At 40.5% G+C, this 21,223-nt stretch overlaps 2 protein-coding genes across 2 annotated transcripts in view; both read left to right on the forward strand.

Annotated features, from left to right (window-relative positions):
• Positions 1-17,489: 17,489 nt before the first annotated feature.
• LOC114478463 (basic salivary proline-rich protein 3-like) lies at positions 17,490-18,575 on the forward strand. The gene has a single exon (XM_028471559.1). It carries the CDS (start codon positions 17,490-17,492, stop codon positions 18,573-18,575), a length of 1,086 nt encoding a protein of 361 aa, XP_028327360.1.
• Positions 18,576-20,334: 1,759 nt separating this feature from the next.
• ascc3 (activating signal cointegrator 1 complex subunit 3) overlaps positions 20,335-21,223 on the forward strand; it is a 370,966-nt gene continuing 370,077 nt past the window's right edge. The window contains exon 1 of the mRNA XM_028470288.1: positions 20,335-20,424. The gene's annotated coding sequence lies outside the window, so the exon portion shown is untranslated. The remainder of the gene's footprint in view (positions 20,425-21,223) is intronic.

Here is a 21,223-nt window from a genome sequence, read left to right on the forward strand (position 1 = left end):
GCATGCTTAAGTTCACTAGTTACTGACCTTAATCAATGATTGACTAGTTAACATACGTCATCTGGCTTCTACCAAGTTTGAGCAGTTTGATCCTCCATTTAAAGAGCAGATGTTTGTATTATTTTCAGAAATAGACTGGTTTACAGGAACAGACATACAATACATTCTTAAAGGTGCAATATGTAGAATTTTCAACTTTTAAATATGTCTGAAATATCTAAAAAAAAATTGAGTGTTAAGAAACATGTCCTTAGCTGTCATGCCATATGTGGTTTTTTTGTTAGACTACATAGTGATATCCATCCATCCATTTTCTTAACCGCTTATTCCCGTTTAACAGGGTCGCGGGGGTCTGCCGGTGCCAATCTCCGGCTCTCATAGGGCGCTTAGCGGGGGTACACCCTGGACAGGGCGCCAGTCCATAGTGATATATACATTAATAAATATTGCTGGCCCGGCCAACCTGTAGTACCTATTTACCACCGGTTGGGTGAGTATAAACCTATTAACAGCAGAGCAGTCCCTGAACTAGGCCATCTCTGGTAACAAACATCCATCAAACAGATAAACGGTGCACTACCTGTGATGTTTACAACTAACAAACAACTGCTTAAACATCTTCACTCATGAACGCATCACACATGTAAAGCTGACGATATACATCGGCCCGCATGGGGTGTAGCAGAGGATGTTGTCACCTGTACATTCAGTGGTCAGGACCAGATATGGTGGAAGTGTTGGGTTTACTCAGTAATATGCCCCCTGGTGGTGGCAGAAATTGCTTGCAAATCTCACATATTGTAACTTTAAAGGTCCAGTATTAAGCTATTTTTCACCCATCTCCATTTGTTCTGAGAACCCCAACATCGTATTTGTGGAAAAGTCACTTTCAGAGCGCTCCAAAAAACAGGCTTTTTTTGGGGGGGGTGCTTTCATGCATATGCATGAGTGGTCATAAACACACACTACTTCAGTGATGCTTCAGCGTGTGTTTTTACCACAGCAGCAACAGCAGTCAATCTGAAAAGTCACTTTCTGAGCAACTCTACACAAACAGGCTGATTTGTGGCCTACTTATGCATATTCATGAGTGGGCGTGTTTATAGACGGGACACTGACTTCCTCCTCCCCGCACAGTGACATAGGGCCAGAGGACGGCCCACCCTCCTCTCACCCACTCTGTAGCCAAGCTCATGCTGCTTTATAAGCACGAGACAGAGCGTGGGGGCGGGGCGTTCACCGGTACATACATAAAATGTAGAAAACACATACATAGCACTGCGCGAAGGACGCTGAAATGCTCACCTTCGTGGGCGTGTCTATTTACATGTCAATCACGGCAGAGAGCTTCCTGGAGGCGTGGCTTCTCCAGCTCAGTGCCGCATTAAATTTGTCATCAAAGTGGGAACGCGTCATCAAATTGGAGCGAGGTGTTTGGGCTCATCCTGTGGTAAGAAAGGAGCAAATCAGCCTCTAACTAACCAACGATTGAGGGAATCAATAAAAAAAAACACTTTGACCATGTGTATGAAGCCCTAATAGAACTTTTATCATGTTTAAAGCACAGAAAAGTTAATTTAGCATAATATGGGCCCTTTAAGTGTGGTGCTTTTTTCTCTGTGGAAAGAAATGTTGTCATACTGTCAAATGAAGCGATAAATAATTGAATTAATTCCAAATGTTCACTAAAATAAAGGAGTGTTTGTGATTTAACTACCTTCATCTGTATGGCCAGTGGTGTCACATCCTTTGGACACAAGTTATCTGCTAAAGGCAAAGAGACAACTGCACCTGCTCCATGTCAGCTATTCTTCCATTAATTCTTCTACTTGTATCTTGTTATCTCCTCTTCTTCCTCAAACTGCTGTTATCCTGGTTTTCTTTCTTCTTTTTGTTCAGTTCTTTGTTTCATTAGTCATAGTATAGTTTTAATCGACAAAAAATAATTTACATTAAAATTTTATATTATTAGGGTGGCTCAAAAAATGCTTTTCCAAGGAAAAGTCCCTCCCTGGGTGAAATGGTGTTCCTTTCTGGGTAAAAAATGCATGGACATTTTTATCACATTTTTAAAAAGATTCTCTAGGGTCCCACATGGGCCCTCAAATTTGAAATTAAATATAATATATGTGAACAACATTTGCTTATTTCAGTTGAAATAAAATTTCAATAATGCAAAATGTAAGAAATAAATATCAAACATGTAGGACATGTTTTAAGTTTTATTGATAACATTGTGTATTGTAATAGTAGTTTTTACATGAAAATTATGAAATGATACAGTGTTAACCCAAATAAGTATAGTGCAGGGTTTCTCAACCTTGGGGTTGGGACCCCTTTTCTAGTCAAAAGACACTGGGAGGGGGTCGCCAGATGCGTTTATAAAACTAAAAATATTTTTAAAACAATTTGAGCCCATTTTTACTTATTTTTACCATTTTTCAGCACTTTTGTTTTCCACTGTCAAGACATTTTTAGCACTTAAACCCTTTCCACCACTGTTCACACCTAATGTTGCACATGTGGACCCATTATGGTCCCTTTTAACCTTTTTTCACCATATTTCATGCTTATTTTTGCCAATTTAAACACATTCACGATTTGTCATGCACATTATTTGCCAGTTATTGTTCCTACTTTTTTTCCTAACACTTTTAAGCCAATATTGACACTTTGAACCCTTTTTTCCACTTTTTCTCTATGTTTTTGGCCACTCTCATTTTCAACTTTTAACTAATTTCTGTTTTTTTTAAACTCCCATTCACCACCTTTTCCACCATTTTTGGTCACTTTTAACCCATTTTTGTTTCTGATTAAAGCACATTTAAAATGACTATATACTAAGGCAAAAATAATATCAAACTTCCTGGATAACAGTGGATATTATTCAAATAAATAAATAACTGTTGTCACAGATTCATAGAACAATGGACCATCATTTTACTGACTTTATGGATGGACCCCAAAAAACTCTCCCCTTTATTCCCCTTATAGATGGTCCTGTCTCTACATGACTGTTCTTCTATGTTCATGTCTGTGTTCAATCACATTCAGCTACAGTGGGGGTCCTTGGTCTCTGGACACTTTATTTTGGGGGTCTGATAAGGTTGAGAACGTCTGTACTGGTTAGTGCCATCAGGTGGTAATTTTCATCACTGTCATATAGGGTAATAGAATAAAAATGTTCCCACTCTTTCCTCAGGTGTTTATAAAAGAGGAGCAGCTGAGGCCAGTGTAATCCCAGTAAAATCATCTCTCATAAAGTTTTTACCAAATCCTGCCCCCCAATGTGAATATTTGTTTGTGAATTTCCTGACCAACTCTAAAGTAGTAGCACACGATGGAGGGAGAGGGATGAGTCCATCATTAGACCAGGAAAGTGGAGAGTTTATTGAAGCGATACGTCCAAGAGAATCAACAAAACTAAACACTTTATATATTTATATGATTTTGCCGCTGGGTAATTTTTTGAGGCAGCATTGCCAAACCACTTTAATATTCATTTCCATCTTTTGTGCTGTTGGAGGCAGTGAGGTTTAACAATGCCTGCTGCCTGTTTATCTAATGATCTATTCTCACTGTGAAAAGAAAAGAGATTATGACTTTTGCTACATGAAACCTTATTGATCTGCAATACATTTATTTCTCAGTTTTATAGCCCATCCTGCAACTCTGTCAAAAAAAATATTACATATATAAATAACAAATGTATACATAATATGTAAAGGTTTGATTTGTTCAGACAACTTTTCAGGGAATGGACTTTGTTCTAAATGAAACCTTAACATTTTATTTAAAAAGAAGACAAAATGAACTTGCTGGAATTATTACATGGAAGTCAAGGACCCTTCAAAGCGATCAGCAGACGCCTCTGAAGAAGACTTGCAGTCGACAGTCAAAACATGTCAGGAGAACAAAGTATATTTCCTGAAAAAAAAGAGTTGTCTGAATAAATGAAACCTTTACATATTATTCAAAAAGAAGACGAAATAAACTTGCTGGAAGTATTAAGAACAATATATATATATATATATATATATATATATATATATATATATATATATATATATATATATATATATATAAGCAATGCACACACACACACATATATAAATTTATTTATTTTATTTATTTATTTCACACATTTGATGAAACTTCAGCTCTGACATTAAACTACGCACAAACAATTCAACTGTTTAAAAACAAATACATTAAAAATATCATATCAAAGGCATTCTATCAGAAGAAACACAACATTACATTACTAACAATTGTTAATTTTCCAAGAGCTGTTTTTCTCCAAATCTATGATTATATCAACACAAACACATTTATGAATACCTAGATTTTTTTTTTTCTTTTTTCACATTAAATGTTACACTGAAGTGTCAAATTCAACACTGTTTGTCTTATAAATAATGTGTTCTTCTAACAACTTTATCAATCCAATAAAAGTGCGACAGAAAAACAAACCTTTCTTATCATAGTTAATGTTATAAATAACAGCTTTCTCCTCATTTTAGCCCATTCTAAAAAATATATATATCAGACGTCAGTTCACACTCCGTAACCTTCTACAGATATCTTTAAATATGTAACTTTCCATGAGGTTTGCTGTGAAACTGTGATGTACTCCTTAAAATAATCACTCAGACAGATTTAATATGTGACCGATTCCAAACTGTATTTAATCTCACTGACGTATTACTGGGATATGATCTCATAAAAAGGGTAAAGTGAATGTTAAACACTAACATAACATCTCAACTCAACTGCAATCTGATGGACAAGGTGCACATGTTCAAACAGTGGCTCTGATAGAATTCAAGAAAACTCTGTTCATCGTCCACTTCAGCAGTTCTTACTTCTTTACCTCCAGTTTTACCTTCACCTCTGTCATGACTTCTATTTCCTCCCTCCAGTGTGGCCTTCATCCACTAAAGCTTTCATTTAGAGGGAAACACAAACCCAAGGCAAAGTGTTTTTACCCACTATGTGTGAACAATGGCATGAAGCAAGTGAAGAAAAAACCTTGGCATTTTCTTTAGCGTTACTTTCCAATGAAATTGTCAAGAGTTTTTACTTCTGGCTGCAGTGTAGTGTTAAGCAAAATGTGTGATCCAGTAAGTGTAAACCCTTTTTATAGCTTTTAAACACAACAAATGCCTTAAGTCGAAATAAGTATTTTTCAAATACCTCTGAAGGAAAATTCACTCACGTGTTACCCATTAAAAAAACTCAAAATTACCAAATCAATACTAAATGTGGGCCCACACACACACACACACACACACTATGAAGGGTTGAATCACTTCTAAATTCATGCACACCAGTCTAACACACATGTACCTTCCTGCCTAACTTTCACTAAACTTACCTCATTTAAGTAGTTAGGTGTAGTGGCAGGTGAGGCGTGACTGAAGCTATAGTGATGAGGTGCTGTCTTTATACTGTGCAAAAGCCTTGCCCTCCCTGAATGTCTAGGCCAGGGGTTCTCAACTGGTCTCATCCTGTGACCCAAGTTTTGCCACGGTCATTAAATCACCACCAAGTTTTCAAAAATAGCTGTTGAAAACACACACATATATAGGCAAGGCAAGGCAAATTTATTTGTATAGCGCATTTCATACACAAGGCAACTCAATGTGCTTTACATGATAAAACATTCAATTGTTCAAAATCAATAAGAACATTTAAAATCATCAGTAAAATCAATTCAAATCATCAACAAACACATGACATCAACAACATGACCAAAAATCTCTCTCTCAATCATACGCAGTAGAGAAAAAAAGTGCCTTTAACTTTGACTTAAAAATGTTCACATGTGATCCTGACTTCAGTTCTGCTGGCAGTTTGTTCCTCTTCTTTGCAGCATAACAACTAAAAGCAGCATCACCATGTTTACTGTGAGCTCTGGGCTCCACTATCTGACCTGTGTCCATAGATCTGAGAGACCTGCTGGGTTCATACCTGACTAACATGTCACTGATGTATTCTGGACCAAACCCATTCACAGATTTATACACCAGCAGCAGAACTTTAAAGTCTATTCTGAGGCTGACTGGGAGCCAGTGTAAAGACTTTAAAACTGGACTAATGTGTTCTGACCTCTTTGTTCTGGTTGAGACCTGAGCTGCAGCGTTCTGAACCAGCTGTAGATGTTTGATGTTCTTTTGGGGGATTCCTGTCAGAAGACCATTACAATAGTCCAGTCTGCTGGAGATAAAAGCATGGACCAGTTTCTCCTGATCTTTCTGAGCCATTAAACCTTTCACTCTGGAAATGTTCTTTAGGTGGTAGAAGATGTTTTTGTGATAGAATGTCAGATCTGAGTCAATCAGAACACCAAGGTTTTTTACTTGGTCTTTAGCTTTTAAAGATCGAGACTCAAGATACTTGCTGACAGCAGTCCTCTTTTCCTTGTTACCAAAGACAATCACTTCCATCTTGTCATGGTTTAGTTGAAGGAAGTTTTCACTGATCCAGCAGTTTACTTTTTCTAAGCAGTCACACAACACCTCAATGGGACCATAGTCATCTGGGTTCAGTGATAGATATAGTTGTGTGTCATCTGCGTAGCTCTGATAATCAACCTTACAGTTCTGTAAAATTTGTCCTAAAGGAAGCATATAAAGGCTAAACAGAAGAGGTCCAAGAACAGATCCCTGAGGAACCCCACAGGACATTGGTAATCTGTCAGATTCAAAGTTTCCAATGCTTACAAAATAGCTTCGCTCCTCCAAGTATGACTTAAACCATTGCATTACTTTTCCATTTAGTCCAACCCATGTTTGCAATCTGTGCAACAAAATTGTATGATCTACAGTATCAAATGCAGCGCTCAGATCCAACAGAATGAGAACAGATACTTTTCCTGAATCAGTGTTCAACCTTATGTCATTGATCACTTTGATCAGAGCAGTTTCAGTGCTGTGATGAGAACGAAAACCTGACAAATTTATCAAATATTTTGTTGAATGTTAAGAATTGACTCAGTTGGTTGAAGACCACCTTCTCAATGATCTTGGCCATGAATGGAAGGTTGCTGATTGGTCTATAGTTAGCCAGTATAGAGGCATCCAGTGTTCTCTTTTTTAACAGAGGTTTCACAGCAACTACTTTCAGGGATTTTGGTACGGTGCCTGATTGGAATGAGCAGTTAATTATCTGACACAAATCAGTGACAATTGACAATTACAACAGTTTTAAAGAAGTTTGAGGGTATTGTGTCAAGGCAACATGTTGATAGATTCAGCTGTTTTTGGGTTCACTGTAATAAACTCTAACATTGTAGTTGACTTATCCCTCAGTGGTTGAAGCTGTTCAAGCTTTTTGTGATTTTGCTGGTTTGTTATGATGTATGACCTTATTGATTGTATTTTTTCATTGAAATATACAGCAAATTCATTGCATTTTCCAGCTGACAGTAATTCAGGGGCTATCTGATCTGGGGGGATTGTGAGCTTTTCAATTACAGAAAACAACGTGTAAGAGTTGTTGAGATTTTTGGCAATAATTTCAGAAAAGTATTGCTGCCTTCCTTTGAACAAGCCATCATTGAATTTTCGCAGATTCATTTTGTATAGTTCTAGATGAAATTGGAGTTTTGTTGATCTCCATTAACGCTCAGCTCTTCTACAGTCAGATTTCAAATTCTGCATTATCTCAGTCCTCCTCCAAGGTGTTTTCAGTGTGTTTGGTTTTCTCTTAGTTTTGATTGGAGCCACCACATCTATGACATTACAGACGTTTCTATTATACTCATCCAGAAGATCATCAACTGTCTCAGCACTCAATGTTGGTGTCATTGCTATTGCTTCCATAAACTGTGCACTTGTGTTCTCATTTATGTACCTTTTCTTTAAACACACATAACTAGGGGGAACAGATGTTACAGTCTCTAGGTCAAAAAAGACACAGAAATGATCAGATAGAGCTAAGTCTCTTACATCAACAGCAGAGATATCAACACCTTTAGAGATAACCAGATCCAAAGTGTGACCTTGAGTGTGTGTCGGACCAGTCACATGTTGTGTAAGACCAAAAGTATCCATTAAAGCATACAGTTCTTTGGCAGTATAGTCCATGTTATTGTCTACATGAATATTTAAGTCACCTGTTATTATTAAAAAGTTGTATTCAGTGCATACAACTGACAGCAGTTCAGCAAACTCATCCATGAATTCTCCAGAATATTTTGGGGGTCTATAAACGACTAAAAACAGAACTCTTGAATCACCCTTCAGTAAGAATGACATATATTCAAAGGAGATAAAATCACCAAATGTTATTTCTTTGCACTGAAATATTGATTTAAAGATGGCAGCAACTCCACCACCTTTCCTGCAAGTACGACACTTATTTAAATAAATAAAGTCTTGTGGTGCACTTTCATTGAGAATAGTATTACTGATACCATCATTCAACCATGTTTCATTAAGAAATAAAAAGTCCAAGTGATGTGTCAAAATAATATCATTAATTAGTAGTGACTTGTTAACGAGAGATCTAACATTAAGAAGAGCTAATTTTAAAGACTTTACTGGAGACACTGGTGGACTTTTTGGATGACATGTTATAGGAGTCAAATTTTTATCTCTATAAAGCGTTTTGCTTTTCTTTAATTTTACAATTTTACCTGTGTTACCTGTCACCACAGGAATTAAAGAAGCTGCATTAACTCCATAAGGCCCTGACTTTTTCTGATGTGTCTGATGTGTGCTGGGTCTAGACTGCAATAGCTCTATTTTTGTTCCTAAAAATAGAGCTATTGCAGTCTAGACCCAGCACACATCAGACCTGTGTCGCTCTAAGATGAACACAGCTGGCCTGAGGAGAAGAGTGATCCTGGTCCTGGTATCGTCGAGGAGGGATGGGTGGTGCAGATTGGTTCTTTAGAGGAGATAAGATGGGACCGTGGTGGGGTATAGGGTGGGGTGTCAGTCTTGTGCCAGCGAGAACCAGCTCGTTCATCTGGGCAGTTAAATCCAAGAAGGCAGGGGTAGGAGAGAAGCTGGATGAGGTGGAAGTAGGTGAATTTTGGGGGGAAGCAGGTGGGTCCTGAAATGTGGGGGTTGGGTTGACCTCTTCATTTTGGCGATTTTGATTTCTTGCTGGAAGCTCATCGACTCCATGTTCTTTCCTTGTTGTTTTGTTCTCCGATGGTACATGTCCTTGTTTAGACACAGTCCATCTGCTTTAAAAAGATGATGGCGTTCCCAAAAAATAGGAAAATGTTCTATAAAATTTAGTGAAAGGGCAACACAAGCCAAAGACAAAAATTTATTCAGAGAGTAAATTGTTTAGAATTTCAGATCTCCTTTAAGGACTGGAGGTATCGGGCCATTAATGAACACTTTAGGCTGCAAACAGCTCACAGTTTTTAGCAGATGGGTGAAATCCTGCTTTAACACCTCAGACTCCTCCTTGGCTAAATCATTTAACCCAAAATGAATCACAACATTTTTCAAATGTGGGTAATCTGCAACAATATGCAAGATTTTGTCAGCCAGGTCTGATACTGCAGATCACTTTCACGTTGCTGCTAAACATCTTCTGAGCATCTTTAACAGAAACGTCTCCCACTATCAGTGTGTGAGGTTGTTGCTTTGGCCTACCATGTCGCTTTTGTTTTCCTGAAGCACTTTCAGTCTTCGCAGTTCCAGAAGGTTGTGTGTTGCCCTCATTAGAGCCAGATCCTAGGTCATTCAGCAGTGGGGCGAATCGATTACCCAGTTCTACATGAAACTGGGTTTGTGACTTGGTGATATTCCTGCCTTTAACAGATGTCCACTTTTGTGCCTGGGCAGACAAGTGAGTTGATGTTGAGGATACAGTCTGTGAAGGGAGTGCAGGCCAGTCCGTCTCATTATTGATATCAGGACGCTTTGCTCGGCCCGTTAGCCTTTACATATACATATACTGAATCTATATATTTTCCTGTGCAACATGCATTTCATAACATGCCTATCAAAAGAAAAGTTTCTTTCAAAATTAAAGATATGTCCAACATGAGAGACACTGAGTATTTATTTATTCATTTTTGACCAGCTGGCCTCGACCCACCCAGTACAGGTTCGTGACCCACTTTTGGGTCCCGACCCACCAGTTGAGAATCACTGGTCTTGGCATTACACATATCAGCAAAGATGATGTCAGTCCGTAGGAGACTACAGTTATCCTGAAATAAGATTAGCAGAACCTTGAGGGCAAAGGAACAAATATCATACATACATTACAGTATCATGTCCAATCACAGCAACGATCTGACTCAGAGTGTAACACTACAGTCACTACCACACTATGGGCGGGTGTCATGACACAGACTGTAACTGGACTTAATGGTGGTCCGTTATACACTCAACACTTACACACACTGACATACCTACACACGTGTATACACCTGCATGCCTAATGTTTTTTTCTAAGTGTTTACGTGTCACGTAGACTGTGAACGATAGTGAAGGTCACCTGATTGCTATAGCTTCACTCACGCCGCATCTGCGTGTTAGGTGCACATCCAGGTGTGGCATAGGTGTGCATACACTTCAATGTGTATGGACACTAAAGCGTCTGCAAACGTGTTAACACGTCTGCAAGCATACGTGCAGACATGACTTGTGCCTTGTGCCCGTGTACCCATTCTAAAGGTGCGTTCACACCGAACACGACCGCAGTGCTGCAGTAGCTTCCATCACCACTGATGTGTCGTTTGCACATAGCGGTGCTTTTTGGTCACTATTATGTTCACATTTACCAGTTCCAGACAGGAAAAACTGTGTTACATTTCATTTTATTTTCACAGAGCGTATCAGGTGTAGCACTCCGCGGTCCAAACTGACACCGTAGCCACACACACACACACGTCACTCAGTCACATTAAAGAAGGTTGCGGTCATTATACGGGGTGGATTAAAGAATGAATAAAGAATTGTTTTATCCCGTTCTTCTCCCTGTTATTATCACATTATAAAAAAGTTTAAAAATAGCAGGAATTAGTGCTGTTCTCGAACGGTCTTGAGGGAAAATCCCGAGTCCGAGACAAGACCGAGTCAAAATGCTTCCGAGTCCGAGACGAGACCCAGACCTTTAAAATTTGGTCTTGAGGCCAAGACCTGTCTTGACGACGACAACACTAGTGTGTGTGTGTGTTTGTGTGTGTATGGGGGGTGGATCGCTTCTAAATACATGCGCACCAGTCTATCAAACGCGTAAACAAACGCGTACCCTGCGCCTGCACGTCTGTATGTCTGATCTACATTTTCCATAGATTTAGAATGGGTACACGGGCACAATGCACAAGTCACGTCCACATGTGTGCTTGCAGACGTGTTAACACGTCTGCAGATGCTGCGTATGCACACCTACGCCACACCTGGATGTGAACCTAACAAACATACATATATCAGTCACACATAGACGCAGGTGTGGCGTGAGTGAAAATGTTAGGTGTCCAGGCGAGCAGGCGTATACACGCGTGCAAGTCAGTAAATGTGTGTGTGAGTGTTGAGTGTATAACGGACCACCATTTAGTCCGGTTACAGTCTGTATCACAACACCCGTCCACAGAGTGGCAGTGGCTATAGTGCTACGCTCTGAGTCAGATCGTTACTGTGATTGGACAGGATACAGCACTCAATTCTCACACACACTTATTGACTTGCGCGCGTGTATACGCCTGCTCGCCTGGACGCCTAACATTTTTTTCTAAGTGTTTACATGTCACCCAGACAGTGCTACATAGTGAAGGTCACCTGATCGCTATAGCTTCACTCACGCCACACCTGCCACTACACCTAACTATGTAATTAGGTAAGTTAGTAGTTGTAGTAGTAGTAGTGTGTGTGTGTGTGTGTGTGTGTGTGTGTGTGTGTGTGTGTGTGTGTGTGTGTGTGTGTGTGTGTGTGTGTGTGTGTGTGTGTGTGTGTGTGTGTGTGTGTGTGTGTGTGTGCGTGTGTGCGTGTGTGTGTGTGTGTGTGTGTGTCTGTGTGTGTGTGTGCTGCTGCGGCTCGTTACAAACTCTGACAGATGTCAGACTGATTAAACTATTTTAACACTATGTACAACGTAAAGCCACAGTTTGCTCACGCTACAAGAGTAAAGAACAAGTGAAGCATTAACAGTATCATTGTTGCTTGTATTTTACAGTGTTTACAGTCGCATCTTGTGTGTTGAGGTACAGTTAGCAAGCTGCTACATGTATGACTTATGGGACCTTTAGCAGTGCACCTTCTACATTAGAGAATATATTCTTGATGAAGTTGCTCAAAAACCACATTCTCTGAACAAGAACCATTAAGTTCAGACGATTCTTGCTCTTTACGGTACCTGTAGTTTTATTTAATGCTTTGAAACCAATAGTTTATCACAACTTCCTGTTGTTATCCACTGCTATAGCTACTGTATACCTGTGAGCCCTCAACTGGTTGGAAGTCATTATGCAGATAGCTTTATTTATGCATTTATAAGTCAATATTGGGATTTATTATGGTTAGTTATTATTAGGACTACAAGAAGATGACCTGCAGATAACTTTAATAACACTCAGAGACACGCTGCTTAATAACCCAACTCTACCCCATCTGCGCTACTTGTCCCCACCCCTTTTGTTTGCCTCCGGGAGGGAATGACTGTGATTGGCTACTAGTTTGCTAAAACTCCAATAATATTGTAACAACATATTGACTGACATCAAAACTGCAAACAAGTTAGGTTGCACTGCTCATTTTATGGACTTTAGATTTAGATATGAAAAAAAAAAAAAAAATGCTGATTCTCCTGATCAGATTTTTTAAAGTAACAACTCCTTTTACAAATATATATATTTTTTAACATTTGAACCATATCTATAGTTTTATAAAATGCATATTTTAAACAATTTCAGTATTATGAACTTTCATGTTTTTTTTTGTTTTTTTTAAATAAACTTTTTACATGCTATTTATGCATTGTAGCCTAAATGAATATAGAAAGTGCTACAAGTAGATCCTCACACAGGGAATTGTCATGTCAAAACGTACATAAGCAATAAACTAACAGTCTTTGATGCTGTCAGTTGCTTCATCAAATTGTAAGGCAAAACGTTTGTCCTAGAGTTTATCTACCAGCTGTTCTTGAAGATCGTTAGCAATGTCATTTATACGTCTGTCGACAGAGGGATTGTTTTTATTTTTGCAGCACTTGCTTCATCCAGCATGACAGAGACTATGTGTAATGCTGCAGTCTGTATCAGCTCCTCTGCTGGTGATGCTAATAATGCCCACTGTACTGAAGTAGCATTCACAAAACAGGATGATTGTTGGCAATATTCGGCACGTTTTTGCTCAAAAAACTCAAGTGGCTTATCAGCTTTTAAGTGACCACCTTAATTTATTTGGCTTCATGCTGTCACCTGCCAACATTTTAGACACAGCGGCCTTTCCTTGTCTCCTACCATTGTCACAGTGATGAAAATGGGTTCAAATATGGCAAGTCTCGTGTAGTTGCAGAAAAGGGGTAGCAAATAATGGGTGCAAATTGTTTAAAAAAAAATTATTCTTAGTTTTTAGAAGGCATCTGGCGACCCCAAGGTTGAGAATCCCTGCTAACCGTCATGGGCTGATATTGTCCTTTCTCATGTTTAGTAAGTCATTTCCTCTGTGTGCTGAGCTCTGCTCTTTGCTGCTGCTCAGCTCAGCTTCTGATAGTCCTAGTTTAAAGCTGATATCTGGAGTTTCTGAGAAATCTATATTTATGTATAATTATTTTGAAATGCGAAAAAATAACTAGTCTTTTACTATGGTCTACTGCCGGTCGTCATTCATATACATTAATGTATATAAGACCCTCTTTTCGTCCTATGGACCCTTATACAAATCAGAATCAGAATTCCTTTATTAATCCCAGGGGGAAATTGTTTTGTTACAGCCACAGAAAAAAAATCACAAATAAAAGAATAAGAAAAAAGTTAACAAAGATGAAAGAAAGAATAAACAATAAATAAGTTTATAATTAGGTAAAAGACTGTTTAAAAATAGGGATCAGATACACACACATTACAGTAGTAGAAAATAAAGTAGGATAGATAATACTAATACTAATAATAATACAAATATATATATATACATATATAATATGATACAGATAATTACAAATATAATACAAATTTACAAATATGATTTAGATATTTACAATAATCTAGCTGTGAGGTTACAGTGAAGCATTGTACAGTTTGATCGCCACAGGCATTTCCTGTGGCGTTCTGTGGAGCACCGTGGTTGGATCAGCCTGGTGCTGAAGGTGCTTCTGTGACTGACCAGCACATCATGGAGTGGGTGGGACTCATTGACCAAGATGGCCTTCACTTTGGACAGGCTCCTCCTCTCTATCACCACTGTCAAAGAGTCCAGTTTAATCCCCAAATGGCAACGTGTGCCCAGCCAATAGGCTTCGACTTCGTGTTTTTGAGACTGTCAATCAAAGTAAATGCGGAACTGTGCATGGAAACAAGGCTGTGCGTCACAACAGCAAACAGGTACATATGATTTTGGCTCCTACCTGACCCATAGACCCATATCAATGCAATCCAATGCGAACTTGTTATGTACCGCGATGCGCATGCAGAAAAGTAGAGGCGTGGCTTCTGGTGGATTGGGAGAGGCAGGAGGAGGAAGTGAGGCTGTTTAGGGCGGGACATTGAGACGTTCCTCTGAAACACCTGATAGCAGCTTTAAGAAAGTGCCTTCTAGTTTAATACTGTTTTGATTCATTTCGAATGTGTTTCTGCTTATGTCTAAATGACAGCTGAGGTTAGTTTAATAATTATTTTCTGTCAGATTTTGCTGCTCCACCACAAATCCACACACTCAGACTTGCGTGCACGAGGTCAGACCTGACGTGAGATCTGATCGTACTGTACGATCATGTCAGAAATGATACCAAAGCTTGCGCAAACATTGTACGCTCAGATCTGAATCTGATTTATAAATGAGGGCAACTGACCCCAGATCATGACAAGACACAACATTAAACATAATGCTGCTCTCATTTTTAGAAGCAGGGAACAACCAAATGATCCTCTATCATAGTTCAACCGTACTTTAGCACTTTATTGGAAAGTGTTGCATTTACAATACGTTTTTCTTTTTCTTTTTTTTTTTTAAACACTGGTTTTGTTCTTCACTGACATTTATTCTTTTCCTGTGGTTGTGTGTTCCACTTATGTTAGAATAGACTTCATGTAGGAAGCAACGTTATCACAGATGACAAGTCTAACAGGAGTAATTCACAGGAATGAAACTCAAATAGATGCATTGTGTTTTCCATGCCTCTAGGTGTGGTCGCAGGGCCAATGAGGAGTGGGTTGCTGAGTGTAAATGTGTGTGTGTGTGTGGGGGGGGGTGAATGAATCACTCTATATGTCTGTGTTCTCTGCAGCCTCGCTTCCAGTAGACACCAGTCATGCACACTTTCAGGGATAGATGGAGTTTATTTGAGCTGACCAGGAGAAGTAGCTGAGCACATGAACATGGAGAGTAGAGTTAGGAAGTGACCTTTGGTGCATTGACCTTACCACAGAATCAGAATCAGAATCAGAATCAGAAGAGCTTTATTCACCAGGTACAGTTTAGAACAATACGAGGAATTTGACTAGGTAGTTGCAGTGAAAGGAGACACATCAACACACCGGAGCAGCCATTTGCGGCGCCCACATATTTAGGTGAAAAAAGGGATCAATAACAGGAGGAGAGGAGGGGTGAGGGGAAAAAAACTGCCAGTTTGAAACTGATTTCCCTAAACAGAGAAAGCAGTGTGAAACCAGGAAAAAAACCGCCTCTGCAAACATAAATGTAAGCATGACACAGTCAAACAACTCGAGACAAGGCATGTAGGAAGGGTTGGGTGGGAGGTTGGCTGGGGGAGGGGGTCAGGTGGGAAGAACAACAGGAGTCCAGCCGTTTGGGGACATGGGCGTGCTGCCAGTCGGCGCTGCAACCACGCCTCCATGCAGCTGCGGATGGGAGGTGGGGAAAGATGGCCGACGAGGCATTTGAAGTTGAAGACCTGTAGCTGCGTTACTGACAACCAGATGACGTGTGGAAAAGTTCAGCATCAACAGTTCCAGGAGGAATGTAGGGAAGGAGCGGGGGGAGGGAGTGGGGGTAAGAGCCGCCGTCTGCAGAAACTTCCTGGTGATAAGAGTTGAGACAACCTTGGCTTTAGCCTTGGCAGCTGGGGAGCCGAAAGGGAGATAAGCAATGTGATTTGATACAGGCTATGTTAATTTCCAATAGCCTTCTGTCCTGGGTCTCTCTGCTGTAATCCAATGAGTGGCCTAGTTTCCACTTCCAAGCCGGGTCTCGAACTTCTCCCAGTTGTTATCCATAACGCGTAGACGATCCAAAAGCAGCTCTTGCTTGCATTTGATATCGATCAACACATGAGTCTGAGTGTTCAGAGCCCTGCTACATCCTTCAGAAATCACTGGCAGCTTTTCCAAAACAGTCGCCAGCGTAGTACGGACTTTTCGATAGATTAGGAAGCCACCAGCTCCGATCAGCAGCATGCCTACTATCATTATTCCAATCATGTAGATGTCCTCCACGTCTTCCACGGAAAGGATGGACAGACACACAACTCGCCACTTGTTCCAAGGGTCAAGTGTGTATCCAGCCGCAAACGTCCCGCTTGGACATGCGGGGTCACCACCCCTGGTTCTTTGCGTCGAAAAAATCTGATCGATAGCACTGAGAGACCAACTAATTAATTCCATTATTCCGGTTTTGGATGAGTTGCAGAGAGAGGCTCTTGTTAGTTTCACAAGACCTGACAAAGCAGCAGCTAGGAGAGAGATAAGACGGAAGGGAGGGAGAAACAGAGAGTGCGACTGACCTCGTCGAGAGAAGCAAGAAGAGATGACTGAATAATGATAGTATGGTATGGTAGCGTATGGTATGGTATGGTACTGTACGGTACTGTATGATATGATATGATATGATATGATATGATATGATATGATATGATATGATATGATATGATATGATATGATATGATATGATATGATATGATATGATACGATATGATGTGATGTGATATGATATGATATGATATGGCATGGCAAATACTGAAGAATAATAGCAAGATATTTTAGTTTTAATGTTGGCTTTTATGCAGCTCGGTTACAGCCAGTGTCCCATAATATTTTTAAAAAGTAACTGTAGTAGATGGATTGATGGATGGATGGATGGATGGATGGATGGATGGATGGATGGGAGGATGGATAGATGGTGGATGGATGATGGATGGTTGTGTGGATGGATGGACAAATGGATGGATGGGTGGATGGATGGATGGATGATAGATAGGTAGATGGGTGGGTTGATGGATGGATAGACCCCCGCCGCACGCCAGCCCAAAGCGCCCCCCCGCCGCAACAGGGAGCGGCCGGGCAGGAGAGAAGCCCGTGCCCGCATCAGGGCCAGCACAGGCCCGCACAGCACCATGATACAATGCCCTCTACAGGGAGGCGGCCTCGGCCCCCCCCCGACGAGAAAGGACGCTATCAGCCACCCAAACAGGGCCATCCCGCCACCCACCAACCGATAAGCAGGCGAACCCAAGCACCTCGAGCCAGGCCCCACCACCCCACACCAAGTGCCCCGCCAAAGGCAGCGTGGCGCCACACCGAACCGCAGCCAGTTCCCGGGCGGACGGCAGGAGAACACAACCCGAGACGCCCCATCCAAAGACCCACCCCAGGGTCACCCCCGCCCCGGCACAGCGCCCTCGGGGCCCGGCGCACCCAGCTAGCAGACCAACCACCCCAGACGCGGATCCACGTCGGGGTGGTTGGGCAAGAACCACAGGCCACGCCCCCAAACACCCACCCAGCACAACTTCAGGGGAACCTCCTGTATAGGCTAGGCCACATCGCGCTCCCCCATCCCACCCCCGGCACATGCCACACACCACACACCGGCCCACGCGGTCCCCCAAGTGAGCCGGGGGGGAGGGGGGTGATAGCTAGCAACGTCTCCGGCGATGGTGCACTCCAGGGTACAAAGCCACAGACGGGCAGGCGGAGCGACCCACAGCAACACCCTGCCACCCAGCGACCCAGGATGCAAGCGCCGCCCCCGAGCAGTAGCCACCCCCAGAGCCACCCCTACCCCAGACTCCCCCCGGCCAGGAGCCACAAACCCCACCACACCAGGCCCCCCAACAGGCCCACCCCCATGCTAACCCACCCGGCGCAACCCCACCCGCCCCCCAGGCGAAAGCCACATCCCCCCCACCAGCACCCCGGGCCGACAGGAGCTCCCCAACGCCCAACCCAACAGGAGAACACAACCCGAGACGCCCCACCCTGTCTTTGCTCTTCCTTAGCCCAAGAGCAAAGGAAGGGGAGGAGGGGAGAATGGGACAGGGGGACAGAGAGCAAGGGGAAAGAGCGGCAGAGAAATACGCAATCTCCCAGCCCCGCGAGCCACCCAGACGTGTACGGAGGGGGCAGGAGAGCAAAATCAAACAACCCAGGGTCCGCAAGGACATCCAGAAGGAATGCACACCCGCGCAGAGGTGCGGGTGTGCAATAACTGAGATTTTAGCATCAACCACGGGGGAAGGAACGACATAAGTCAGCATGAAAAATCAGCCAATCACAAGCACCACAAATATACACTGCTTTAAAAAAGTGTTAAAGGATGTAAAGTCTGTGATAAATGTCTCTAATAAGTCATTAGTAAATACCAGAGAACCACATGAGTGTGAGAAATTATGAGAAAATATGTTATGAAAACAAAATGTAAATGTCTAACTTAAAGACAAGAAACGTGAATTTAACAGTAAATATCCAACTTGTTGACTTGTATATAAACTAAGTATATAAAATAAACACGTGCTTCATATACACATTTATGTTTTCATTTAGGCTGTTTTATAATTTAGGAATTATATTGAGATTCAAGATGTATCAAGTTTTCTATTTTGGCGATCTAGAAAACTACAATGCTGCATATATCAACAAAAAATAAAAAATATATATATATGTACTGTATAGAAATAGCTTATTTTGTATCAAAATACTAGTTTTAGGAGTCGCTGCTTTTACTTCTCAGAACAGAATGTAAAGCTCAGTTAGAGGATTAATGAGTGTGTCCAAACCCAGACCTTCCCCCTAACAAGCTACACTACAGAACTCACTCACACATGCTGTCCCTTACATGAGAAAAAGCCAAAAGTGGCTCATATTGTGCAGCTGTTCATTAATAAATGTGCCTGTGAAGCATTTAGCATCAGCAAATTTAACTTAAAATTATCTTTCTGGCCAGACTTTATTTGAAATAAAATTATCTAGATATATATCATGAACCAACATTTTGAGAAAAAAATTATTGAGATATGAGTTTTGGTCCATATCACCCAGCCCTAGTAGGAATGTTCACAGCATTTCAATGTTAATAAAGGTCGACCTACCAGATTCTAATCACATAATTGTATTTAGTAAGTGGTTGACAAGTGGCTATTTTAGATTTCTCATACACTTGTCTTAAAATATAAGGAATAATGAAACTTGGTTGGGTAGGTGAGAAGGATCGTAGTGGGTGCCTGAAAATTTCCCTTTTATTTTCAAATCCTAAACTTGGTATGGATATTATGTTTTTACAATATAATGTCATGGTTGTACAATATAATATCTTGTTTGCGCAATATACTATATTGTTCATACAATATCGTGATCCACATTATATTTTCCCCTGTGGCAGCTCTGCACATCCGTAGACTATGACTAAAACTTAAATCCAAATGTTTTGTGAAAATTAACACTGAATCCGACTTATTTAGCTGAGTCTATAGTACTTTATTTTATAGTATATACAGTAGTTGGTTGCCAAAGATATTATAACATTTTGTTTCCTACTATATTTGAATAATGAAAAAAAAAAAAACTGGCAACCCAAGTTCATGTAACACGTTTGCTTAGTTTTTAACTGTTTTTCATTAAGTTTCTGATTTACATTTTGTGTTTCTTCTGTAATGTCTGTTTTCTCTCTCTCCCTATTTTCTTATATTGAACGTTTATTTTCTGACTACAAGTGGAGTTTCTTGTTCTAATCTAAAGCATGGAGATACTACAATAACGTTATTGAGTTGGTAAATGAAAATAAAATCCATATGAAACCTCTTTCAAAAGGTTTAATGTTTTATTAAATCCTGCTGCTGCTGCTGCTTTAAGCTCACGGTAACCAATAAGCAAGTCCTTGCTTTTCCTTTCTATAGTAGTTGGGACATGTAGTCTTCTTCACGAGACCGGTTATATGTAATACGGATAGATAAACTACAATACCCAGAATTCCTGGGTCAGACGCCTGTTGACATCTGCCGGCAGGCTACCTACACGGTCTGTGTGTGTTGGCTCATTCTTCACTGACTGCTCTTAAAAAGGTACAGATTTATATAAGCGGTCAAAGCTACTGTTAAACTTGTCCTTGTTGCACTGTGTTAAACATGTGAACAGTTTGATAGCGTTAACCATCATTTGGCTTCGGACGGAGCAGCTAATAATGCTAATTCAGCTAGCGACACACACACGTAACATGTGTGGAAACTGTCAATTTCTTCTCTAGAAGTTATGTTATGTGTTCCTATGTGTATGTCGCTCATTAGATAAGGTCATTTAAATCATAACACCTGAGTTTAGACCTTTGGTTAGCAATGAATAAAGTTAATTAGAGTTTTATGATTATACATAATGTGTTGCTTGGTCATCCAGCATCAGCAACCTTTGCTAAAGTTTATGTTTTAGTACTTGTCAGCGTTTATTATGTAAATAAAATAATTATATATTTACTTCCACGCTAACTATACCAGATTAAAACTTGTATTTGTATTTTAAAAAGAAAGCAAAGCTACTGTGCAATGGCTAAAGACTGTAACGCCATCAGAGATTTAAAACTGGAATGCCCGTTTACATCGCGTATTACGGTAAAGTTGTCAGAAGCCAAAAAATCATCAAAACTCAAATTGTTTTCAGGACACTGCAGCAGATTGTTGTTCTACAGGCCCTCAGGCATATCTCTGCCAATTTTCAGCTGGATTCACTGTAGCATTTTCTCATGTTTACACAAAACACACCCAATATGCATAGAGGTACCTGACAGACTGTAGAAAAACAATCTGGAGCAGTTTCCTGAAAACAATTAGATTTTTTATGAATTTTTAGTACAATAACTTTGTACAGTAC

This window comes from Gouania willdenowi, chromosome 16 (assembly GCF_900634775.1).
Source record: "Gouania willdenowi chromosome 16, fGouWil2.1, whole genome shotgun sequence".
Taxonomy (NCBI): Eukaryota; Metazoa; Chordata; class Actinopteri; order Blenniiformes; family Gobiesocidae; genus Gouania; species Gouania willdenowi.

Coding starts and splice junctions, on each gene's coding strand:
- LOC114478463 (XM_028471559.1), top strand. CDS start 17,490: ATGCCCTCTACAGGGAGGCGGCCTCGGCCCCCCCCCGACGAGAAAGGA.